Source organism: Esox lucius, chromosome 19 (assembly GCF_011004845.1).
Source record: "Esox lucius isolate fEsoLuc1 chromosome 19, fEsoLuc1.pri, whole genome shotgun sequence".
NCBI lineage: Eukaryota > Metazoa > Chordata > Actinopteri > Esociformes > Esocidae > Esox > Esox lucius.
The window spans coordinates 5,387,036-5,414,036 of NC_047587.1; the positions used below are offsets into that span (position 1 = coordinate 5,387,036).

Consider the following 27,001-nt stretch of genomic DNA (forward strand, 5'->3'; position numbering starts at 1 on the left):
AAGTGTGCCAAGAAAACATCCCCCACACCATTACACCACCACCACCAGCCTGCACAGTGGTAACAAGGCATGATGGATCCATGTTCTCATTCTGTTTACGCCAAATTCTGACTCTACCATCTGAATGTCTCAACAGAAATCCAGACTCATCAGACCAGGCAACATTCTTCCAGTCTTCAACTGTCCAATTTTGGTGAGCTCGTGCAAATTGTTGCCTCTTTTTCCTATTTGTAGTGGAGATGAGTGCTACCCGGTGGGGTCTTCTGCGGTTGTAGCCCATCCGCCTCAAGGTTCTGCGTGTTATGGCTTCACAAGTGCTTTGCTGCATACCTCGGTTGTAACGAGTGGTTATTTCAGTCAAAGTTGCTCTTCTATCAGCTTGAATCAGTCGGCCCATTCTCCTCTGACCTCTAGCATCAACAAGGCATTTTCGCCCACAGGACTGCCGCATGCTGGATGTTTTTCCCTTTTCACACCATTCTGTGTAAACCCTAGAAATGGTTGTGCATGAAAATCCCAGTAACTGAGCAGATTTTGAAATACTCACTGGCCTGTCTCACGAACAACCATGCCACACTCAAAATTGCTTAAATCACCTTTCTTTCCCATTCTGACATTCAGTTTGGAGTTCAGGAGATTGTCTTGACCAGGACCACACCCCTAAATGCATTGAAGCAACTGCCATGTGATTGGTTGATTAGATAATTGCATTAATGAGAAATTGAACAGGTGTTCCTAATAATCCTTTAGGTGAGTGTACTCGTTCAGCTAGCCCAGGACCATGTTTTACATGAATGTATGGAGGTCAAATTTTTTGTATGGAAATAGTTTAGACAAGTTGCAGTTCGTGAAATTCGACTTGTACGACAGACCAGACGTCATGTAATATCAAAGTGATCAACTTTTTTCTTTTACCGGAATGCAAGAAAGCTAGCTACAACTTTCCAGTAGACTCTTCAGAGAAGACAATAAGAGTTGTCATTTGTTAATACAAAGAAAAAGCTATTATAATGTAATTCCGCGAAATAGTAAGGTGGCCAATAATTGCGGACGATGTTAGGGGGGTCATAGTTTTTTAGCTGTAACACAACTACTGAAAATATTAAGTTCACATTAATGATATGCTAGCTAACATTTATGTCATCATAAACATTGATGACAGATCAAATGATTACTGGGTACAAAAATATGTTTTTCAAAATTCTGTTGGATGTGCCAATAATAGAGGGTTTGAGATTAACTCTTCGGGTTTCAATGGAACACAGTTGCAAAACTGTGCGTGTTTCACAGATTCATGTTTGTTTGAGTTTGAAGTTAACATGTTGCAACGTACCCTGTTCAGAGGAAGGGAGATCCGATTGAACATTTTTAATGACTTCATTCCGAGATAAATGGGCTAATGACTCAATCTGTTTTGAAATTATTCAGAGAAATCTCGCTTCGAAACCAAATACATACTGTATGTAGGTGTTTGTTTACTATAAACTATAGTTGACAAAAGTATTTTGGCTACATAGTCCATCCGTTTTTGTGCCTTTTGTTGGTCTCGGTTGGATGAGGACCGAGTGGACTTAAATAGACTTTGATCTGATATGACTTAAATTCTAACAAACTATGAGACAGGTATACTTTTAGCCAACCTTGACCAAAAATAACCTTATTTTGATAGATTTTACACCCATTGTTACTCTAAAAATACATGATGAAAAGATGTTTGGGAGAGTATGCCCAGACCCCCCAAAACGAGGCTTAGCCCCCCCCCCCACCCATACTTTTCTAGTGACGTCCCAGAGTCTAAGCAACATTGAATGCACAGTAATTATTATACATTAATGCCATTGTCATGAATTCCTTTTCCTGTAGCTGATATTTTAAGTCAGATTTTTAATGCTCCTCCATATATGCATATAAACCAACATCAATTGCAAGTCCCAGAAACCTCTAACAGCCCAGCCATAATGGGACAGGGATAGGGCCCCTAGCAGTAGCTGGCTGTGTCATGTTGTTGGCAAAACATCTTAGCGCAGTCACAAATAATACATGCAGTTCAAAATCGCTAGCACCCAATACAAGATCTAACCTTAACAACTCAGCAGGAGAGAAAACACACAGGACACTGGTTTCATTGCTATGCTACGCATTCAGTAGCTAAATGGTGTGTCGGCTACAAAGGGTTGGAGCACATAACTGGAGATGCAAACCAGTTCCCGTGTGGACATTACCTTAGAAGGCATCTGACATTGTAATGTAGTCAACGCTGTGGGACTTTGAGATTCCTTAGATGATCCAGTTGGTCAATGGCTGATCCTTCCTAACATGTAATTTGATTACTCCAATCGGATCATCACAAGGGTTTAGCCAATGAAAGATATCAGAATGTCATGTTTGTTCATCATTTTATACTGTAATAAAAGTAAAATTACTGTTTTTTATTATTCACCAGGTTTTTCTACATTGTTCTTTTTAAAAGCACCAGCTTCACTGTGTATCCACAGTTTACCACTATTTTACAGCTATAACAGTAGACCTACTGACCAACCAATATATTCATAGCAAATGAATTATTGCTTGAAGTGCACATCCTACATGTGGGCTAAAGGAAAACTCAACATAAAATGTTGGAATAAAATGTTCCCACATAGAGCATCCATGTTATTATAACCTGTTGTTCTATTGTTCAGCAATACTGCACCACCATCATGTGGTCAGTTCACATTATTACTTCTATTTACTTAATATCAAGTTTCTGTTTTTAATGGGCTCTGTTTTCTAAGGGGCAGCTTGTTTTTATGCTATTGAACAGTACAAATCTGCATAATTGCCCTTTTAATAATGGGTGAACACAGACGGTACACAAGCCAAACCAGAGAGTTAAATTCCTAGTTGGAAGTTGCTGCTCGACAATGCTAAGGAAAAAATATTAAATTATATCAAAGTGCTCATAGTTTAAGATTTTCTTATTATAATCCAAAAAACAGCATGACAACAGTGAACAAAAAAGTAACGTAATCTATCAATAGTCATATCAGACACCTTCAGTGTAAAGTAAGTTTCTTGTTCTTGTTCTGTAACAATGCATCCTTGAGCCACACTTCCTAGTAAACCCTTTGGAAAATGACCCTGCCAAAGTGAACATTTGTAGATCTTACTGCAAGACAGTGACCCTAAGGATACATTGAAAACAATTCAAATGGCATATTTTTCGTCAGACTTCATTGAAGTTCTTCTGGCTTATTGTAATACTTAATCAGTACACATCATACTTACTGTGTCTTATTAGGCCCACCAGCACGGCAGGTTCAGACAGACAAGTCTTTTGGACCTGAGGTGACTTTTGCAATGTCAACATTTTAGCGAATGGATGAACAGTTCACCGTCTTCATGACGACACCGAGATGGGGAGTTTTACCAAAAACTCTCATTTTGCCTCATCTGTCCACAGGGGGTAGCCTATGTTTTGGAAAACTGCAGCGGGACTTAGTTTTTCTCTCAGAAGTGGGATCTCCATAAAACACCTTTTTAATGATTTGGGGACAGATGGTGATATGAAACTGCCGTTCATTGTTCAGCTTGAATCTGTGCTTTACACCCTTCGATAAATCCGTTGACATGAATTTACAATGAGTTTTGTAAGTAGGCATGTTCCTGGATAACAGGTATTCTGAAAATAGCTACATCAAAGTCTCTGGAAATTGACTTGTAACCTTGAGATTGTTTGTGCTTGGCTACAGTGTTGTGTCTGGCCTCCTCAGACAATTCTCTGGTTTTCATTGTGATACACACAGAAACACCAGCTCGAATTTGGCAGTGAAGTGTAAAACTACCCAACACATTTTAACACACCGACCATGTCCTCCGAATGTTTTTGAAATATATTATGTATTAAAAATTGTTTGTTAGTTTATTTCAGTTATACTATGCTATTTGCAATCATGTACTGTAAGTGCGCTAAAATGCAATTTGCCGTCATGCATTTTAAGTATACGACAATAGGAAATAAGTGGGTGCATGTTCACACACGGAAGAACAAACAAACACAGCTACAACCAAAGATCCGCCCTTGCATGACTCAATGCATTAGTTTCGTTTCTGCGGAAGTGAGTCGAATGGCCGAGGAAACTTGGTGGTTGTCCGAGTCTTTTCGGTGAGCTGGTTCTTTTGGCTCCATTCACCAAAAAGAGCCGGTGCATTTGCTCTCAACGACTGCTGGTTCCAAAAGAAAGAAAAAACGACACAGAACCATGAGAAAAATGCTAGTCTACAGGATATAACGGAGAAAAAGTGGGATGATTTATTTTTCATATAGTTTCAACTGAACGGCTCCTTTCACCCATTGGTTCGCATCGTTTAATAAAACGAGCCATTGAAAACGGGTTGTTCATTTGCGTTCTCTCTAATCAGCAAAATCCTAGTTACTGCACCAAGATGTCGTCTGCCGTGTCTCAATATATAACAAAAATTCTGTGTGGAAATGAAGGCAGTTTGGACTATAAGCATCTTGAACAGATTGTTAGTAAAAGGTTCACTGTTGCAGATTCGCTCCTACAAGAAATACTTTGTGACAGCGGGAGATTTGCCATCCGCGAAGGTAAAGAAAAAGCTTCGCACCGTGTTCTCCCTCAGGACAGTGTTATTGTTGCCAAAACATCACTGCGAGTTTGTCAAAGCCCCCTTGGAGACTGTCGTCTGTGCGAAAACTTACACCTGTGCCGATACTATGTATCTGGTAACTGCATGTTCGGGTAAGTACCCAATATTTAGGATACAGAAATGGCCTTCCGCAATTGTACAATTTTGGCTTACAACAGTTGAAATAATTTTGAATAATTACAGCCTAAGCTTTGACATTTAAAATATTTTGGGGTTTTATTTAATCTATGGATTACGTCATTTGAAAGTGAAAACAGGGTTACTTCACAAAAAGTAGAATAAAGGCACCTGCGCAGCGGTGGCGGTCTATCGGGCATTATCCACTAGGCGTTTTAAAGCTCCCCAACTATAGGAAGCTGCGTCCCGGAATAAATGGGTGTCAACCGGTTTGATGTGTCAACAATAAACAGGTGTGTCTAAAGAATTCTACGTGCCCTGCCATTGGGTTTAAGATTTCGATTGTAACTAATAGATTAACATTTTCTAAATCTACTGATTAAGAAGATTAAATTCAGTAGATACATATCTACATACAGTGTGTGTGTATATATAATATATATACTGTATGTAGATATGTATACCGCTCTGGAAAAAATTAAGAAACAACTGCACCTTTTTCTTTTCTTTCCAAAATAGTTGAAAAATAAAGTTTTGAGTGTGGAAGCTTTCAATTTGCAGTGGTCTCTTAACTTTAACCCTTCTGTCATCTTTGAAAAGGAAAGAAAAACGTGCAGTGGTCTCTTCATTTTTTCCAGAGCTGTGTGTGTATATATATACACATACATACAGGTGCTGGTCATATAATTAGAATATCATCAAAAAGTTGATTTATTTCAGTAATTCCATTCAAAAAGTGAAACTTGTATATTATATTCATTCATTGCATACAGACTGATATATTTCAAATGTTTATTTCTTTTAATTGTGATGATTATAACTGACAACTAATGAAAATCCCAAATTCAGTATTTCCGAAAATTGGAATATTACTTAAGACCAATACAAAAAAATGATTTTTAGAAATGTTGGCCAACTGAAAAGTATGAACATGAAAAGTATGAGCATGTACAGCACTCAATACTTAGCTGGGGCTCCTTTTGCCTGAATTACTGCAGCAATGCGGCGTGGCATGGAGTCGATCAGTCTGTGGCACTGCTCAGGTGTTATGAGAGCCCAGGTTGCTCTGATAGTGGCCTTCAGCTCTTCTGCATTGTTGGGTCTGGTGTATCGCATCTTCCTCTTCACAATACTATATAGATTTTCTATAGGGTTAAGGCCAATTAAGAACAGGGATACCATGGTCTTTAAACCAGGTACTGGTAGCTTTGGCACTGTGTGCAGGTGCCAAGTCCTGTTGGAAAATGAAATCTGCATCTCCATAAAGTTGGTCAGAAGCAGGAAGCATGAAGTGCTCTAAAACTTCCTGGTAGACGGCTGCGTTGACCTTGGACCTCAGAAAACACAGTGGACCAACTCCAGCAGAAGACATGGCACCCCAAACCATCACTGTGGAAACTTTACACTGGACTTCAAGCAACGTGGATTCTGTGCCTCTCCTCTCTTCCTCTAGACTCTGAGACCTTGATTTCCAAACGTAATGCAAAATTTACTTTCATCAGAGAACACAACTCCGCAGTAGTCCAGTCCTTTTTGTCTTTAGCCCAGGCGAGACGCTTCTGACACTGTGTCTTGTTCAAGAGTGGCTTGACACAAGGAATGCGACAGCTGAAACCCATGTCTTGCATACGTCTGTGCGTCATGGTTCTTGAAGCACTGGCTCCAGCTGCAGTCCACTCTTTGTGAATCTCCCCCACATTTTTGAATGGGTTTTGTTTCACAATCCTCTCCAGGGTCTGGTTATCCCTATTGCTTGCACACTTTTTTCTACCACATCTTTTCCTTCCCTTCGCCTCTCTATTAATGTGCTTGGACACAGAGCTCTGTGAACAGCCAGCCTCTTTTGTGACCTTTTGTGTCTTGCCCTCCTTTGTGCAATTGTCAATGGTCGTCTTTTCATTAATTGTCAGTTATAATCATCAAAATTAAAAGAAAAAAACATTTGAAATATATCAGTCTGTGTGGAATGAATGTATACATTTAACACACCTGCTCCCCATATATACACAGTATCTCACAAAAGTGAGTACACCCCTCACATTTTTGTAAATATTAGATTATATCTTTTCATGTGACAACACTAAAGAAATGACACTTTGGTATAATGTAAAGTAGTGAGTGTACAGCTTGTATAACAGTGTACATTTCCTGTCCCCTCAAAATAACACAACACAACATGGTGTGTGGCCACCATTATTTTCCAGCACTGCCTCAACCCACATGGTCATGGAGTTCACCAGAGCTTCACAGGTTGCTACTGGAGTCCTCTTCCAGTCCTCCATGACAACATCACAGAGCTGGTGGATGTTAGAGACATTGCGCTCCTCCCCATTCCATTTGAAGATGCCCAACAGATGCTCAATAGGGTTTAGGTCTGGAGACATGCTTGGCCAGTCCATCACCTTTCACCTCAGATTCTTTAGCAAGGCAGTGGTCATCTTGGAGGTGTGTTTGGGGTCGTTGTCATGTTGGAATACTGCCCTGTGGCCCAGTCTCCAAAAGGAGGGGATCATGCTCTACCTCGGTATGTCACAGTACATGTTGTCATTCATGGTTCCCTCAATGAACTGTAGCTCCCCAGTGGTGGCAGCACTCATGCAGCCCCAGACCATGACACTACCATGCTTGACTGTAGGCAAGACTCAAATGTCTTTGTACTCCTCACCTGGTTGCCGACACAAACACTTGACACCCTCTGAACCAAATAAGTTTATCTTGGTCTCATCAGACCACAGGACATGGTTCCAGTAATCCATGTGCTTAGTCTGCTTGTCTTCAGCAAACTGTTTGCGGGCTTTCTTGTGCATCATCTTTAGAAGAGGCTTCCTTCTGGGACAACAGCCATGCAGACCAATTTGATGCTGTGTGCAGCGTATGGTCTGAGCACTGACAGGCTGACCCCCCACCCCTTCAACCTCTGCAGCAATGCTTGCAGCACTCATGTCTATTTCCCAAAGAGAACCTCTGGATATGATGCTGAGAACGTGCACTCAACTTCTTTGGTGAACCATGGTGAGGCCTGTTCTGAGTGGAACCTGTCCTGTTGAACCGCTGTATGGTCTTGGCCACCGTGCTGCAGCTCAATTTCAGGGTCCTGGCAATCTTCTTATAGCCATCTTTTTTCAGATCCTCAGAGAGCTCTTTGCCAAGAGGTGCCATGTTGAACTTCCAGTGACCAGTATGAGGGAGTGTGAGAGCGATGACACCAAATTTAACACACCTGCTCCCCATTCACACCGTAGACCTTAACGAGTCACACTAACGAGTCACATGACACCGGGAAGGAAAAATGGCTAATTGGGCCCAATTTGGAAATGTTCACTTAGCTGTGTGTTGAGTTGTTTTGAGGGGACAGCATATTTACACCGTTATACAAGCTGTACACTCACTAATTTACATTGTAGTGTCATTTATGTAAATAGTCAATGAGTTTTGTTAGCTCTCACATGGATGGACTAAGCAGGCTTGATATTGAGCAGAAAAGAACTGTCAAAAGACCTGCATAACAAGGTAATGGAACTTCATAAAGATGGAAGAGGATATAAAAAAGATATCAAAAGCCTTGCAAATGCCAGTCCGTACTGTTCAATCACTTATTAAGAATTGGAAAATTTGGGGATCTCTTGATAAAAAGCCAAGAAAGATTGTAGCCATAACTGCCAGAAGAATATTTTGGGTTACAAAGAAAAATCCACAGATAACCTCAGGACAAATACAGGTTTCTCTGGAAAAAGACAGTGTGGTTGTTTCAAGGAGCAAAATTTGATGATACTTGAACAAAAATTAGCTGCATGGTCGAGATGCCAGAAAGAAGCCTTTACTGCGCTAATGCCACAAAACAACCTGTGCATGGGACGCTCTTGGACTTTCCAGCACGACAATGACCTTAAGCACAAGGCCAAGTTGACCCTCCAGTTGTTACAGCAGAAAAAGGTGAAGGTTCTGGAGTGGCCGTCACAGTCTCCTGACCTTAATATCCTCAAGCCACTCTGGGGAGATCTCAAACGTGCGGTTCATGCAAGACGACCAAAGACTTTGCCTGACCTGGAGGCATTTTGCCAAGATGAATGGGCAGCTATACCACCTGCAAGGATTCAGGGCCTCATAGACAACTGGAAAAGGAGGACGACGGAGAAAACGTGGAAAGTGGGGTGCAGTTTTGGTCCGACTGTGGCTGTGTGGAAACCGTGCTCCTCTCCCAAGTATTCTCTAGCTGTCCAGCGGGACATTAAGGACTGTAACGTACTGGTTTTCACTGAAACATGGCTGGAGCCCTCAGTCCCAGATGCGGCCATTGTTCCTGAAAGGGCTATCCATTCATCAGCAGGATTGAACAGCAGAGTCCGGTAAAAGCAGAGGGGGTGGTGTCTGCTTCATGGTAAACGATCTTTGGTGTCGGGACACGGACTGCAATTCTTCTGGATGCTCTCCTGATCTGGAGCATCTTACGATTAAATGTCACCCTTACTATCTCCCCCGGGAGTTTACACCAGTCATTTTAACAGCTGTGTTCATCCACCACCAAGCCAACGCTGAGGCTGCGCTCGACAAACTTTTTCGAGTTATCGATAGGCTTGAATGCTTAAAACCCGGAAGCTGCCTTTATTGTTGCGGGCGATTTTATTGCCGCCAATTCGAGGAAAGTCCTACCGGAGTTCAAAAAAACACATCAACTTCCCGACACGCGGGAAAAACACTCTTGACAATGTCTACTCTCCATTTCATCATGGATATAAGGCCCTCCCCCGTCCTGCTTTCGGCAAATCAGACCATGCGTCGATACTTTTGCTCCCTGCTTACAGGCAGAGGCTAAAACAAGAGAAGCCAGTGACGAGGTTCATTCAACGATGGACGGACGAATCGGACGGCGACTTATGTGACTGTTTCCTCACCACAGACTGGGAAATGATCCCAGAGGCGTCTGGAGGCAATATCAACGAATACACAATACCTAGAGTCCATGACCGGTTTTATTAGCAAATGTATCGACGATGTTGTACCATGTACAACTACAAAATTATTTCCCAATCAATCCCCTAGCCCTAGAAAACGCAACACTCCCTTCAAAACAACTGCCACCAGCAGGAAGGAGTGAAGCGCAAAAGTAACATTAATGAATGAAACTGCTCATGCAACCTGCTGCCCACCGAGTTCCTCCGCCCTCTGTCATGAGATGGGATGAGAACATCACATGGCGTGTGACAAGGAAAAGTCTCCTCACACACGCTGCCCTGGGAGCAGTGGAACAGCAGCTATTAGCACTGATTCACACAACGCTGTGTTGAGCAGTGTAGTGAAGGAAGCTGCCTTCACTACATTTGTTTTTAAAATACAGCTAAATAGTAGCTGGTGTTTTGTTTGGGTTGATTGCAAAAACTAGCACTACTAAATACGTATTAACTGATCGAGGGCAACTCGGAATGTTTCGCCGCCGCATGCCGTTGCGCCGACCTATCACCAGATCAGGACCCTCAGTGTTTGTGTGTTTTCTGCCTGGGACCGGCCCATGCTCGCGAGGGTCTTACCGACCCCCGGCCTGCTCCTCCTGTGCTGCTTTGTCCCTGTCTACACGTGTAGAGAGGGCAAACCTTTCTGAACAGGAAGTGGACGTCTCCGCCGCGTGGAATTCCAGCAGCGACGACGATGAGATGTCTGAGGAGGACGCTCCTACGCAGGACCCGACTCCCCTGACTCCGACAGACCCGCTCCCTTCCCACGTGGGTTGAGGTGGCGGGTCTCTGGGGAGAACTAGATGACGACCTCTCTTCTGCTGCTTCCCTCCGCCCGTGCCCTCTCACATGGAGTTTAAGAGAGTAGCGCTACGTATTCGGCTTCCCCTGCCTCCTCTGCCGACACCGAAGGAACCTTCCGACATGTCCTTCGGCTCCTGGGCGGAGCGTGTCAAACCGGTGCCCTCCCCTGCGCCTGAGGTCCGTGGTTTTAAAGCCTTCGCCGAGAGTTCCTGGTCCTCTCCAGCTTCTGCCAGAGCTCCGGTGAAACCCTACGCTACCTTCATCAGAGTCTACGGTAGGCAGACTCCCATCAGCTTGGCCATCCCTCCTCTAGAGCCTGAGTTGGCCGCGCATTCCTGCATTCCTGGGGCTTGTCGGGGAAGAAGCCTGCCTTGCCATCCACCAAGGACCGCTACACGAGGCAGCTTTGGGATAAAGTTTACATCCTGGGATCACAGGCCCTGGCCGCTGCGAACAACGTTGCTCTCCTTGCATTGGCGGCCTCCCATATTTTAGAGCGTTCACCTACTCCGTCGTCACGTGACGTCGAAGAGGTAGCAGCTAATCTAAAAGCTATCCTCCACCTTAACCAGGCTCAGACGGTTTGCGCCGGACGCGCAGTGGCTTCTTCCGTGGTGTTTCTGTCCTCCTTACGCGACGCCAATCGCACACCCCTCCTGAACGCACCTCTATCCCAGGAGGGCTTATTCGGCGACCCTGTTCATACAGCCATAGCTTCTTTCAAGAAGACAGACGAGGGACGGAAGGAATTATCTTGCCACCTCCCCCTGGCTAGCCGCTCTACTCTGCTAAACGACGCTAGCGCCCGCAAGTCTCTGCCTCCGCCTCCTACGGCCGCGACTCCTGCTCCTCCTCCCGTGCGACGCAGGCAACCTGCCCCCAGACTGGATACTCTGTGACCGTCTAAGAAACCCAGACCGTCCTGACTAGGCATGGAGCGGGCTGCGATTGGCCACGTTGCCCTCACGACCCCGGCCTCTTCCTCCATCAGCAGAGTTGGGGCTGAGTCTGATGGCGTTTCAGATTCAGCCAGATTATCTTTTCCTTTCAATAAACAAGCTAAGCGTTGCTTGGGTGTAAGTTGTTCTTTTGTGCAGACTGGTGTCTGAGCCTGTTAAGTCCTTTTGCATGCCCTAGTGTGCCTCCATCGGTGGCTATTAGAGACTCATCGAGCACTCTCTCTGTCTCTGTCTGCCCTGTTGGATATGAGCAGTGGCGTGAATGAGCGGCTTTTCCCTCATTCTCGCCCTGCAGCCAGCAGGTCTAATGTTTTTGCTTGTGCACGCTCTATTCCTTTCCCTATTCAGTGTAATGGTAAGAACTATGTTAACTATGTTCAGGGTAGTTAGTCTTCTCAGGGAGTGATAAATATAACTACTCTCTCCTCTCTACCTGCCACCTCCCATAGACATAAGCGCCGGTTAGCGGGTTCACTCATATAACCGGAGTTACATCCCCTCTAGGGGGCAGAGCTCCACTCATATAACCAGAGTTACATTCCCGGTAACAAGATGTTTTCGCTATACTCTGATTGGCTTTCCGCTACGGAGAAGGAAAGAATAACAACAACACTACTCTATTTTTTCCCCGTCTGCCGTTCCACCATGGTCAGCGCTGCGGTCTCGCTGGATTGAGCGTGGCGTGAAGCCTCTTTTGAATGTCTCGCAATGCAGCACTTCCGCTTTCAACGACGGCATGTTGGTTATGTGTGAACAGTGGGTTTAAACCGAGAAGGGTCTATCTGCTGCAGGGAAGATCCGCCCAGGAAAGCTCCGCCCATATACAACCCCGCCCCCCTTCCAATTGGTTCCTCAAAGCTTGCAGCGCCTGGTTTCATTGTCATTATGCTCTGGTATGTTATATCTTTATTTGAAGACATAAACTGGAAAAAAGCTTGGCTTCAGCCCTACAAATTATGCAATTCAAGTAAGATTAGTGAGGTTAATCTAAAAATCCTATATTAAATATACCCAGCCAACGCTTACATTACCTTTTGCAATTCCTTCCTTGAAACACTTCCTTATCTGTTTTATGAATATGCCCTGGTGAAAACTTTCTGGGAATGACCTGAATAAAAGTATACGGTTCCCCCTTAAGTTGAGCCCTATATATGAATCATTGTTTGTGTTGTTTATTTATTGCGTACATTTAAGTTCAACTTCATTAAGGGTCCCAATACATTTTGACTGTCAAACTTTTTCTTGACAGGTTTTTGCAGTTTTGTATTTTTATTGCTTTACTCGAATCATTTGAAGATTTGAGCCTGCCTGTTGTCTTGACCACTTTTCAGAAACAATTGCAAAAATTCCCACTGTCTGGATACTACCCAGAATGCCCGTGTCCTAGAAAGGTTGTGCCTAAATGACCTGGAGGAGGCAGAGCTGTTCCAACTACTGCTACAGAATGACTCCTACCTGATACCCGAGGTGGGTGGCCCCTGCCTCAGTACCTAGGCATACAAATATGAATATTGAATATTTTAAATTTTAAGAAGGAAACACAGGGATTATATATGAAATATGATTATCAAAATCACCTGAATTATGACAAGCTGAGTTAACACGAATTCCTTGAAATCTTCATAATTTAAGGCAAACTGGTAATGATTAAGATATTAGATTAGATTTTTAAAAAAGTGCAATTTGCAGCTATGTCCAGGTTTCCCAAATGTAATCGGAGCTATTGACTGCCCTAATGTGGCTATAAGGGCACAGAGTGGGAATGATCGAAAGCTCGGTGCCCTGGGTCAACCCCTGCAGTCATGGAGTCAGTATCGATTAATATTAATTTGGGGAGTTTCAGTTGTCATTTATAGGCAATTGTCTGGGTTAATAGGGTGGGACAAGACATGCGGTTAATTTCTAGTAGGTTGTGATTTATCAAAGAATACTGGTGTGGGATGTGGATTATAAATCCTAATATTTTTGTGCGTATGCACTTTGTGTTTCATTTCGTACGCAACATTTCCACGTGAATTCTGAGCACAGTTTTATAAATGAGCCCTTAGGCACCGAAACCGCACCAAACAACCATAGAAGCCTGCAGTTTCTCAAGAGGCTTAGGAACAAGCACGTGATTAAACGAGGCTTCGTCAATCACTGGTATTACCCCGACGCAGGCCACGGCCCTTTTGCATGGGTTGAAATTTCAAAGCAAGCCCTCGATCTGATAATTTTGTTGAATCTCCTGATCAATAATAATTTAAAAACATTTAGCCAGTGATACGCTTTACTGGAATAGCCATAAGAATTAAGCAATTGCTAGCAAGTCTGGCAAAGATATTTAATTTCATGGCATCCCATGCAAAATGTATGTAGAATATATGTCGAATACATTTAACTTAATTTAAAAGAAATTTCAGGCATCAAAATGTATTCCACCTTTTATTCTGAAATGCATTTAAAAATGTGTACAAGCATTTATCTTTATTCAAAATACATTTCAGGTATCAAAATGTATTTCACCTTTTATTTGGAAATGTATTTGAAAATGTATAAATACATTTCAGTTTTGGCCAAATGTATTTCACCGTCAACAATGCTCTCATTACAGTTGTAATGCATTATAGAAAATACATTACAAAATGTATTTTGAAGCCCATATTAAAATGCATTTTTCAGATCCTGTGAAAGTAAAAAGTTGAAATGTAATTACTGAATTTAGGTGAAACAGATTTTATAGATATATATTACCAAAATACATTTCATCTTATAGTCACAAATATAGTCTAACGTACTAAAGAAAACTTGTTAAGACCACTACTTGCCTCTTGATATAATTCCATTTGGAGTAGTGGTTAGTGCACCTGAATGTGGAACTTAAGGTTGCAGGTTTGAGACACCACCTGGCTGATGTGCATTTTAAAAATGCATTAAATAAATGTTTTATAAATATATTTAAGTGGCCAATTTCAAACATTTTGACATATATTTACCAAATGTATTCAGGAATATTTTTTTCCAAATGTATTCAAAAATATATTTAAAATACATTTACTTTCCGTATGGGATAAGAACATATTTTTTTCTTTCATGGCAAAACAACTTTTCTTTCATTCATGAATGACATTTATACAATAACTATCAATAAAGGTGAGGATAACTAACTTTTTCATCAAGTGAAAAGACGAGAAAATCGTGGAATCTACCAGAAATAATTAACAAATGTAGTTTCTCTCAATAGATTCAAATTTCAGCAAATTTCAGCAGTCGCTAGACTCCATTGAGGATTGTGTTAAACTGACTAATGTTTCTTATTTAGTTTACCTCCACCACAAATAGCATCAATGAACTGTATGGCTTTTGCCACTGGCCGTTTTAACAGCTTATTAGCCAGTAATAGGTTTATTAGTATCTACTAACTTCTTAGGAATAATCATAAGAATTGAGCAATTTCTAGCCAGACTGAAGATGAACTATTCAATGCCAGAAACAGGCGCCACTGTATAACCGTATACAGCTTTCGGTTTTAGCCAGAGAAGTTTTTATCAATACGGAATAATTCACAATGCGTACTTCGCTTCGCCTGCGAGGAGATACGAACTCGGGACCTATAGTTCACAAGTCCGCTTGTCTAACCACTACGCTATTTAACAAGAGTGCGTGGGTGGGTGGGTCGGTCACTCACTCAGTAAGAGACATTCACTCTTCTTAGCCGGCTCCTCTTACGCGGTCCGGTAAAAATATACATGTATCCCCTCTTACCGTTCTCTCACAATGTGTTCCAGTAAGACAGAAACTTACTACAGACCCAATAGTGTCTAGGACCATTTTATCAAAACAAAGAAGGCCTTGGAATGGGAGAGGACTAGACACACATTCCAAACCGCTGACACTTATGCTATTAGTAGAACACAAGAATCTCACAAACGAACAGAATTCCAATTCTACTTTCAGGAATTCTTTCAAGCCGATCAATAATACAAGCATGCTTTGATAAGAATAAAAGTAATAGTTCTAAAACAGTCTATTCATAAAAATTATATAAAAGACACACAAAAGAAAACTTTGTAGTCCAACAAAAGACGTGCCTGCAGTCATACAATGATGCCCAAAGGTTTTCAGCATGTATGCTCTCTGGATGTCTTACTGTCTCCTTTCAATGGTTTCTAGATTTGCTCCCATTACAACAAGGGTGTTGGTGAGCATGGGTCCTGCAGATTTAAAACGACCTGTACCAGCCTCCACATCTGCCTGCACTTCCTCCAGGGAGACTGTAAGTTTGGGAATGGATGTAAGAGGGCCCACACGATCGACGCAACCGCTAGGAAGATCCTAAACGGACGAGGATTAAGCCAAGAGAACATCAGGATTATCCACAGGATCTACGCAAATAAATTAATCATCCTTTCGCACAAAGAAAGAACTGCTGGTAAGGTAATGACATCACAGAATCCATGTAGATATCAAGTTTTGCGGATAGCTTAACTGTGTCTGTCCTGGATCTATCGTCTAGCAGTAGCTCCAGCCATTCAGCCAGTTGGGAAACAGCCTTCTTCTAACTCCATCAGTGAGAGTGACAGGAATGAGATTTGCCTCTACTTCCTCTGTGGACACTGCAGCTTCAAAGGTAACATCGACCTGAACTTCATCTGGGCTTTGGTTTGCAGCACTGTTTTTTTAAGTGTGTCTGTGTTCTTCTGTGGATGTACCTTCTATCAGATAAGTGTGTCCGTATCCACTGCCCCCTGCCTTACAACTGGCAGGTATTGGAGAGTGATGGGGTGACTTGGAAAGACCTGCCAAATGTAGTAGAGGTGGAGAAGGAATACTGTAACCCTGGAACTATCACAAGGTACAACTGTCAACATATCTGGTCTAGTGTGGATTTGGTTTGTCATACCAGATCCAGAGAAAATTATATCAACACATCTGATTAGATACTGATATTAAATTGTATTATTTTACTTAAAACAATTAAATACATGTATCATGTAATGATGTACTTGCAGGTGACTATTATAGATCAGTACAAGGTATGTGCATTGGACCATATTTTACTATACGAATAGTATGTGTTGTTATTCAAATAGTATTCCATTAACCGAAATACATGTTTTAAAAAACTACTGATACCACGTGGGCGCTACAACATAACGCATGAAGGACAGGGTGTTGTTCTCATGTAACATCGGCTCAATGTTCGTGTGACAAATAAGCCACTGCGTGTATGGAGGAAGCGGTGTGGTTGACACGCAAAACTAGAGAACTAGAAGACAATGGAATAGTCTAGAGAAGCTAGTTAGATAAGCTAGCCGGCTATATGCTATTTGCTTAACTCACCGTTTTCTGCACTCTCAGCTGCCTTTCGATTCCACAGCTGAACTTTACGTAGCGTTTTGTGGCCAAATATTTATTTCCGGAGGTAACATTAATTCAGTAAATATATTCCATCTTCCCTTGTATTAGTTGACTTTAATCCACTTGCTAGCAGTAGGCTAAGAAGTATATATTGCGTCATTCTGACTGACTGGGCCGGACCACACTACTACGGCTTTGATCGAGGAACGTAAACAACAAACACGTGTGCAGGAGCGCATGTTATAATAATGACTTAGAACGTTATACTTTTTTTTCAGTGTCATGGTATATAGTCATATGTAAAAATGTCCGATTGGAATTATTTTATATTTCGAAAAATAACATGCAAGTCTATTTATTTCAACCAAAAAAGTTTTGGTTATTTCAGGTATTCAAATATTCCCCTAATCAGTACTATGTTTTCCTCAGTGGTGGAAGACAGTTTTCATTCCCTCTCTTCAGTCGAGGGAGCCCTCCTGTGAACTTCCCCACCATGACACGTGGAAGCTCTCCAGTTCGTCGTCTGTCCACTGTGTCCTCTGTTACCAAACCCCCCCACTTTGTGCTCACCACAGAATGGCTGTGGTACTGGAAGGATGAGTGTGGCCAGTGGAAAGAGTATGGCCAGGAGGTCAGTTTTTGACATAATCCTTCCTGTCAATATTGAATTCATACCATGTCCTCTATGTCAGCCATCGAGCTATTCCCCTATACACCAAATAAGAAAGCTTGAACTGCAAAGCCCAGTTTTGAACTAACAGAAACAGATCTTAGAATTCGGGTAATGTAACTTGTTCTTCAGGCTGTACAAAATAATCTGTTCCCTTTGCAATCCTCATTGTGGCAATCACCGAAAATATATGAAGATTTTACAGCGACCTCTGTGGTTTGGTCTGCTGTGGTCTTATGTTGTGCAGGGTGGTATGATGAACAAGGCATCTGTTGACTCCCTTACTCTGGAGAAGGATTACCAAACTGACCCTGACAGCGATATTGAATTCACATGTGGACGTCAAAAGTACATTCTCTATTTCAAAGGTACTGGACAGTATACTCCTTGTAACAGCCTGTGAGCAGCAAGTCTTTTCATGAAGTATTTGTCGCAATCAGTATTTTGTCTGAAAGTACAGTTCCTGTCAAAGGTTTGGATACACCTACTCATTCAGAGGTATTTCTTTATTTTTACCATTTTCCACATTGTAGAATAATAGTGACAATATCAAAGCTATAAAATAACACATGGAATAATGTGGTAACCAAACATTTCTTTAAATAAATCAAGTGACGTTTTTATTTTAGATTCTTCAAAGTGGCCACCCTCTGCCTTGATGGCAGCTCTTTGCATTCTCCCAACCAACTTCATGAGATAGTCAAGTTGAAGTGCTTTTCCTACAGTCTTGAAGGAGTTCCCACATGTGCTGAGCATTTGTTGGCTGTTGATTGTGGAAGCCAAATCATCTGATGCTGCACCATCATTCTCCTTCTTGGTCAAATAGCCCTTACACCAGAGATGGGGACAAGTCACACATGGTCAAGTCCAAGCAAGTCTCAAGTCTTAACCATCAAGTCTCGAGTCAAGTCTCAAGTCACAGTTCAGATAAATCAAGCAAGTCAAGTCAAGGGTTCACCCTAAGCAAGTCAAGTCGAGTCCTTATAAGTTTCAAATCAAGTCAAGTCACAGTACTAAAGAGATGAACACACACACACACACACACACACTGTCCTCTGTTTCTGACGTGCGCTCGGTGCGAAGCTCGATTTCAAAATAAAATATTTTTCTCCTCCGCGGTAAAATTTTTTGGGGGGACGAAGCGGAGGGATCTTGAATCAGCCTGAAGGGGTTGTATTCGCTATATCAACCGCCTCGCTATACCTTATCCCACAAAATATTGATTTCAAAAGGAATGTATTGATTTAAAAACTATTGTATTGCTTCCTCTAAAGAAAATAGTCCATTCCGTCTTTGGTTAGAATCCTGCTGCGTCCATAGCAATGCGCTGTTTTTCATGGCAACGGTCTGTTGTCAAGAAATAACACGCATTCTGCACTGGAATTCAGCCAATCCATGTAATAAGGGCTAATAATAACAACCTTATAAACTAATTATTGTGACTGAAAAACAGCCTAATATGTAATTACGCTGTAATTATTCTTGTCTGTATGAGTAAAAAAATAAAACTCTTCTAAATGTTTAGGTGCTAGTAATCACATCGGCGCCCCCATGTTAGCCTTTCATGTAGTAAAGTTAACTGTTATGGTGTAAGCACAATGCTTTTAAGTTTCCACACGCAATCCACAAACACTTGAAAATGCGCACATTTAATACAGACATTATAGCCTACGTGTAATAATATACATGCCCGCTCAATTTAAGATGCCCATCAACATTAAAATTCAGGCAATGCCACTGTTATAGTCAAATTCCATTTTACCAGACGTATTCAGTAATGATAATGGTCACATTTCTAACAAGAAAACAAATAAAACATAATATGCAACCAAGGCCAAATTATGACAAACAAAAGATTAATTCATTACATTAGTAACTTAATCGTTATAGATCTTAGTGAAACTGAATATAAAGAGATTACTTTCTTATCTTTCCTTGTGGTTCTTAAAATGACGAATGAAATTTGACGTTGTTGCATATTTTGCATCTGGCAAATCTTTTTTTATTCACACGGTCCAGTTCGAAGTCCTTGTATCCAAACGATACTATTTGTGGAGCTCGACTAACGTTACTGTCTGCCATGTTTGGCGCGGTTTGAATTGTGCAGCGTTAAAGGCACATACGCTGATTAGTGGTGCTGATGTCACAACATATAAAATTATTTTATTGCTGTTTGTTTATTATAAGTTCAAGTCATTGTCGAGTCTTCCACTTCAAGTCAAGTCAAGTCTCAAGCAACTTGTTCTCAAGTCAAAGTCAAGTCAAGTCATTTTCATACTTTAATCAAGCAAGTCACAAGTCCTGAAAATTGTGACTGGAGTCAGACTCGAGTCAAGTCATGTGACTCGAGTCCCCCACCTCTGCCTTACACAGCCTGGAGGTTGTTGGGATATTTTCATAAAATATTACATTAACCTGATGAAGAGTAGACAGAACGTCTCGTGATCACTTGTATATTAATTGAGTGTTAATTGATAAAACATTTAACTAGGGCTCATATTGTTTTCCCAAACAGTTTAATTGTTAAGAGAGAGTGGTGAACTGTGCTCTGGCTCGACTATTGTTCCCATGGTCAGTGCAATGAGCGGTTGTTCTCATCTCATATTGAGGACAGAAGGACCTGTAGCTTGTCCTTGAATGCCTTGGGAGGATGAGTGAGCCATAGATAAGGAAGTCCATCAGTTTCAGAGAATATGCTGAGTCATGATAAGTAGTGGCTGGGGGAGCGAATCCCAGAGGGTTGTGAAAAACATTGATGGAAGATTTGAGAAGTATCCATCCAGAAATTAGCATAATGGGAGTACCTAATATCATTGTATAACCATACTGTATAAAAATGTGTGTTTAAGGTTTGGAAGTCGGTTGTTCTGCGGACCAACATGGCTTGGTTGCTCTGCAGATCAGCACGACTTTGGGTCAATATGAAATGTACTTTGATCTGTTTAACCCTTCCGTGGTTGCTGCATGATTCCGTATTTGTTGTGTTATTTCATAGTTTTGATGTCTTCATTATTATTCCACAATGTGAACAATAGTTAAACAAAATAAATACCCTTCAATGAGTAGGTATGCCCAAACATTTGACTGGTACTGCATGCCTTGCTGTTGTCCCTTTTTCAGAGATGAATCAGCAGAATATTTGTCACAAAACCAAACGACCGGTATGTAGAAGGCCTCGTTTTCTATCTGAGGAAGATGTGAAGGCTAAGTCAAAGAGGTATTGTCCTTCAAAGTTGCACTGTATGTCTGTAATACATGTGAATGTAATTTTCCTGAAAATGTGAATGTACAAATTTCAACTTGCACTAGCTGTACAATATCTTATTCTACTGCAGAACAACATAAAGTTATTGGCCAGATCCTAGCTATTCTAGGGTATAAGAACGTTTTTGTAGACCTAATTCAATATGGTCATTTTGCAAGAAGAGTCCAGATATTTAACAGTTAAGAGAACATTCCATCATCAACCCTAAATTAATCCAATGTATTTGAAAAAGTCCTTTGTACATCAGCAAGCAACAAGAGATAATGCACAATGGCTAGGAAAAACGTCCTAGTAGGGTCCAAACCTAGGAAGAAACCTATAGAGGAACCAGACCCTGAATGGGTGGGGGGGGGCATTCCTCTGCTGTGGAATTTATAAGACCTTCGGGGCCATGTCAATATTTTTGCATGATCAGAAGAGTAGCAGATCAAAAAATGCAAGTGGGCTGCGACCAGAGTCTTTAAACAGAATCCAAGTCAGTTGCATGATCGGGGTGTGTTGTGGGGTGTGGTTAGTATCAGGCAGCAACTCAATCTGCAACACATCCAGGAGGACTTTGGACAGGGACAGTTATGACTCGTTTAGGCCAGGTGTTCATTTGGTGCAAGAGCTCATGCCCTCCTAAGATCAAACGGTACACCAACAGCTGATTTAGGATTTATTTACACAACATACAACAAATCCAGTCTGAGGAGTTCATACCTCAGGTAAGCACAAAACAATTTGAAATAATGTATATCCAATGAAGAGGGGTTTACCAAGAGATCCCTTTCTGGGTTCAATGAAGTCTCCACACAAAATGTCCAAGCCAGGTTGGTGGCAGAACACAGAGGTTCTAAAGGAGTAGAAGCAACAAAAGTCCAGAAATTAAATATTGCTTATGTTGATTTCCTTCTTTACATAATGTTTGTGCAGTGATCGCAAAGCTGGTGCAATATATTAAAAAAGGTACATTTAAACCAGTAAAATGGTTCTTTGGCTAGCATGAACCTGTTCTACGTCTGTTAATTTTGACATTTGATGGAATGTTCTTGTAACTCTCAAAAAAATGGACATGGAATCTTATTAAGGTTTGGAAAACACTGTAGCAACGATCTGGGTTCATTATATTGGAGTACATTATATTGTGTAACTGTGAAACAAGACAGGAATGTTTATCTGTTCTAACATCCTTTTTGAATAGTTTTGGTCTTCGTGGCAGCGTGTCTAATGACAGCTCCAGGTTGTCTCCGTCCATCCCTTCACACTGGGACAAGAAAGCCTTGTCTGATTCCACAGACTATGAGGTACTGATACAGGGAACTTATATTTCAGGTTTTACTATCTTATTTGTGACCTCTGGTTCCTACATATACAGTGGGGAGAACAAGTATTTGATACACAGCCGATTTTGCAGGTTTTCCTACTTTTCCTACTAAAATGCAAATTAATTACTTAAAAATCATACAATGTGATTTTCTGGATTTTTGTTTTAGATTCCATCACTCACAGTTGAAGAGTACCTATGATAAAAATGACAGACCTCTAAATGCTTTGTAAGTGGGAAAACCTGAACGATCGGCTGTGTATCAAATACTTATTCTCCCCACTGTACATATCGACCTGGATCACACACAACCTCACAGACATACTTCTCACAGAGAAATCTTCCTCACTAAAGAAACCTGTGATATTCCATAGTTGGTTCCACTCTCAAGCCAGATGGAAGACTACCAAATGATACAGAAGCTGTTCAAATCTACCATGGCTAGCAGCACCATCCACAGCATCAAACGGATCCAGAACCCCTCCCTCTGGAGGGTCTTCCAGTGGTATGTAAGATCCAGAACCCCTCTGTAAGGTCCAGTGGTATGTAAGATCCAGAACCCCTCTGTAAGGGCCAGTGGTATGTAGGACCCAGAACCCTTCTGTAAGGTCCAGTGGTATGTAAGATCCAGAACCCCTCTGTAAGGGCCAGTGGTATGTAGGATCCAGAACCCCTCTGTAAGGGCCAGTGGTATGTAGGATCCAGAACCCCTCTGTAAGGGCCAGTGGTATGTAAGATCCAGAACCCCTCTGTACGGCCAGTGGTATGTAGGACCCAGAACCCCTCTGTAAGGGCCAGTGGTATGTAGGATCCAGAACCCCTCTGTAAGGGCCAGTGTTATGTAGGATCCAGAACCCCTCTGTAAGGGCCAGTGGTATGTAGGATCCAGAACCCCTCTGTAAGGGCCAGTGGTATGTAGGATCCAGAACCCCTCTGTAAGGGCCAGTGGTATGTAGGATCCAGAACCCCTCTGTAAGGGCCAGTGGTATGTAGGATCCAGAACCCCTCTGTAAGGGCCAGTGGTATGTAGGATCCAGAACCCCTCTGTAAGGGCCAGTGGTATGTAGGATCCAGAACCCCTCTGTAAGGGCCAGTGGTATGTAGGATCCAGAACCCCTCTGTAAGGGCCAGTGGTATGTAGGATCCAGAACCCCTCTGTAAGGGCCAGTGGTATGTAGGATCCAGAACCCCTCTGTAAGGGCCAGTGGTATGTAGGATCCAGAACCCCTCTGTAAGGGCCAGTGGTATGTAGGATTCATGTTTTCATTAGAAACATTTACATTATTTTTAAATCATGGCAATGATTTCCACAATGAAATACATTTTTTTGATTTGAACATTATTTTTAGTCTTAACTCAAATCTGTATTGATACAATTTTTAACAAATATTCTGTACAGCAGATATCACTCATTTGGTCCCACCTTTCAGAATTTAGTACAGCAACAACAAAGTCAAATGAGCTCTCCGCCACCTGGCCAGTTTTACTTTCACCTTTGGTCAACCAGCTTAGAAGATATATATAAAAAAAAAGATTTAGACACCATACCACTGTCAGTAATTGTTTCCTAACTTTGAACAGAAATGTAGTGAACTGTATGAAAGTATCATTTGAGGGGAGATAGTCGCTGTTCTTAGTGACACTGATAGAAGAGGGAGGAGGCTGTTCTTAGTGACACTGATAGAAGAGGGAGGAGGCTGTTCTTAGTGATGCTGATAGAAGAGGGAGGAGTCTGTTCTTGGTGATGCTGATAGAAGAGGGAGGAGGCTGTTCTTGGTGATGCTGATAGAAGAGGGAGGAGTCTGTTCTTATTGACACTGATAGAAGAGGGAGGAGTCTCTTCTTATTGACACTGATAGAAGAGGGAGGAGTCTGTTCTTAGTGACACTGATAGAAGAGGGAGGAGTCTGTTCTTAGTGACACTGATAGAAGAGGGAGGAGGCAGCTCTACCATTTGACAACAGAAGCTGGTGTGCCCTTTAATTTGAAAGCTGGGTGAATTGCAGCAACACATTTTCACATTCAAACAAACTCCCCAGTCCAGCAAGGTAAAATGTGTTTATTATGGACATGTGGTTGATATTCAGTTTCATTCTTCAATCGCTATTGTATTAAGCCAAACAATCCAGGACTGTGGATATTGACAACAGAAACCAAATATGAAACTAACTTTGCCTTGCATACTCTAGTAAATTGTAATAGCACTTTTGAATGACCAGCATTTTTGGACGTTCTTTTGTGTGCACCCAAAATATTTATTTAATGGATGAATATTGTGAATACTGTCATTGCACTATCAATGCAGATACAGTATATTACTGATATTTTTTTTCTATATTGCATTGCAAACTTTCTATATAGTGTCTATTTAATTTTCATTCTTGCCAGTGGTGGTAGCTAAGTGCTCTCTGTATATGTAAGGCTGAAGTATCCCTTTCATTAGTTGTTTTCTGTGTTCATTTGTTGTTTTGTGTGCTTGTGGTTAGGCAGAAGGAACAGATGATGAAGAAGAATGGAGGAAAACCAGTTGACGAGAGACACCTGTTCCACGGTACAGATCAATCTATTATAGAGGCCATCTGTGAACAGAACTTTGACTGGAGGGCATGTGGTGTCAATGGAACAGTTTATGGCCAAGGTGAGCTAATGCTATATCAATAGCACGACTAGATTTTATAATGTACTTTCTGTTTTTACATTTTTTGACTTACTTTCCTTGTTCATTTTCAGGAAGCTACTTTGCCAGAGATGCATCATACTCACACAAATACATAAAGTCGAGCAGAAACAGAAAGATCATGTTCGTGGCTCTGGTCTTGGTCGGGGAGTTTACCAAAGGATGCAGTCAGTACCGTCGCCCGCCACAGAAAGGCAGGGGCAAGGCCCTCTACGACAGCTGTGTCGACTCAGAAAGGAACCCATCGATTTTTGTTGTGTTTGAGAAACAACAGATTTACCCTGAGTTCCTTATTGAATACTTGTGAAATCTAGAGGGGCCAACACCACTGTACTACACAGAGGACAGCCAATATAATCATGATACTACTATACCACTGTATATAGTTTGACCAAAAAAAAAAATATTGGTAGGTGGGCAAAACCGTGACAACTTTGGTTGAAAAGATATCTCAAAATGGATATAGTGCCTTCTTAAAAGTATTCATCCCCTTAGTTTTCCATATTTTGTGTTATAACATGAGGTTTTTGCCTCTGATCAACACAAAAGTCCATAGTGAAATTATTCCTTTTTCTGGATTTGCTTTTTTATGTTCCTTGGTAGCTTTTGTCAACAATTGTAATAATGAAGTTTGGGAACCCCCAAAGACAGGTGTCTTTAACCTGAAATCATGTGTAACCTAAATACCACACAGGTGGACATTCAACTTATTACGTGAATTCCACAGACAGCTGGTTACTCCATTGCTCATTCAGCCATGTCATAGCAAAGGGCGGTGAATTCCTATGCTATCAGTTATTTTCTGTTTCATATTTGTAATAAATTTAGAACAATTTGCAGATTTTACTTAAAAAAAAATATATGAACTGGTGTTCAGCAGTGGCAAAAATTTCCGAATTAAATCAAATTTGATGTCATGTTGTAACACAATGAAATGTAGAAAAGTTCAGTGGGGGTAAATACTTTTGAGAGCCAGTTTATATGGTCTACGGTGGTGCCATGGTCTAAGGCTCTGCAGGTCCCCGGTTTCAATCCTGCACTATTTCCCTTTTTCATTGCTTTGCAATAATGCATGAATGCCTGAAAAGATCTTTAAAAAGATAGACTATTAGCTTTATATTGTAAGATGACATAAATATACAGGGAGAGGGATGGTAGAATACTGTGCAGCCTTGTGAAACATTTGTTTTTGATTGGGGTATGTATGATATTAATATTTTAATATTGGGCAAAAATGTTTTTATGTTTCCATGCACCTCCCTCCACAAGTTGTTTCGGTTCTTTTACTGCTATGATTTGTCTAACATGCTTTTTTCTATGGATACATTTATTTACTCTGAAATTCCTGATGCCTTACAGATCTTATAACTCAAAAGTATACCACCTGGGTTAAATTGGTTGAGTTTACTTAAATGGCAGGTATGTACAGTATAACTCGAAGTTCCAACTGTTAATATGGATTAAACTATATAGTACAAAAGTGATTGTGGTAGTGTGTTTTTACAAGGGATTTGGGTACTCACACAGTACATTAACTGATCTGACAACATGGCCCACAGTTTAGAGCCTCTTGAAGCACATTTTAGAGTATTAATAAAGTAGTACACCACAGAGTACATGTAACATAAATCTAGGTTGGACTTATTTCTTTAACCTTTATTGATGCTGGTGAACCATGATGCACACTGATCCAGGGCAGCTGACTGAATATTTAAGGTGTTACTGGCTAGCTGAAAATACTTTGTTAAAACCTTCAACGCCACAGTCTCACTATTTAGTTACCAATCAAATTCACATGCATGGTAACAAACTTTTTCTGTGTAATCTCTGAATTGGCCACTCAGGGGACTCTGAAACCAAATCAGAATGACTAACATTCGCCACTTGGTCTCTAATGGTTAATTTGGATTTAAACCAGTCAATGGTCCACAGTTTGGTGTTGTTTGAATTATGTACAATGAGTGAATGTAACAGTACATGGTTCATCTAACAGTTCTGTGAAGTTCAATCTTGCATTGAGATTTAATTAAATTATCTCTGTCTGACGTAGTGGCCTCTGTTACCTAGTACAGTACATCGTATGATTTGTAGAGAGCCACCATGGCTCTTCTCACTGCGTTCAAACAAATAGAGGAGGGTCTATTTTTCTCCTGCATGGGGAGTCGCTGGTTCTCCCTAAAACTCTCTTTTGGTGATTTTCACGTAGATACCATCCTTGGGTCCGAGAGTGGTGTGAGACTTCAACTCCAGAGGAACCTGCAACA

The 27,001-nt window shown here is 41.4% G+C and overlaps 2 protein-coding genes across 5 annotated transcripts in view; one reads left to right on the top strand and one right to left on the bottom strand.

The window, feature by feature from the left end:
- The first annotated feature begins 4,038 nt into the window (after positions 1-4,038).
- Positions 4,039-25,141, top strand: parp12a (poly (ADP-ribose) polymerase family, member 12a). Of its 2 annotated transcripts, none has more exons than XM_010883335.4 (12): positions 4,039-4,742; positions 12,811-12,946; positions 15,632-15,890; positions 15,975-16,088; positions 16,181-16,313; positions 17,249-17,450; positions 17,737-17,857; positions 20,610-20,706; positions 21,938-22,040; positions 22,435-22,565; positions 24,547-24,698; positions 24,791-25,141. In XM_010883335.4, exons 1-12 carry the CDS (start codon positions 4,426-4,428, stop codon positions 25,042-25,044), a joined length of 2,019 nt encoding a protein of 672 aa, XP_010881637.2. In that variant the 5' UTR covers positions 4,039-4,425; the 3' UTR covers positions 25,045-25,141. The 2 variants fall into 2 exon arrangements, with proteins under 2 accessions (XP_010881637.2, XP_019912360.2); XM_020056801.2 differs by having other exon boundaries at positions 15,978-16,088.
- Positions 24,100-27,001, bottom strand: part of tbxas1 (thromboxane A synthase 1 (platelet)) — an 81,419-nt gene continuing 78,517 nt past the window's right edge. For all 3 annotated transcript variants that reach the window (XM_020056802.3, XM_010883338.5, XM_034288148.1), the window contains one exon: positions 24,100-26,993. In XM_020056802.3, coding sequence (XP_019912361.2) covers positions 26,913-26,993 — 81 coding nt within the window. In that variant the 3' untranslated portion in view covers positions 24,100-26,912. The remainder of the gene's footprint in view (positions 26,994-27,001) is intronic.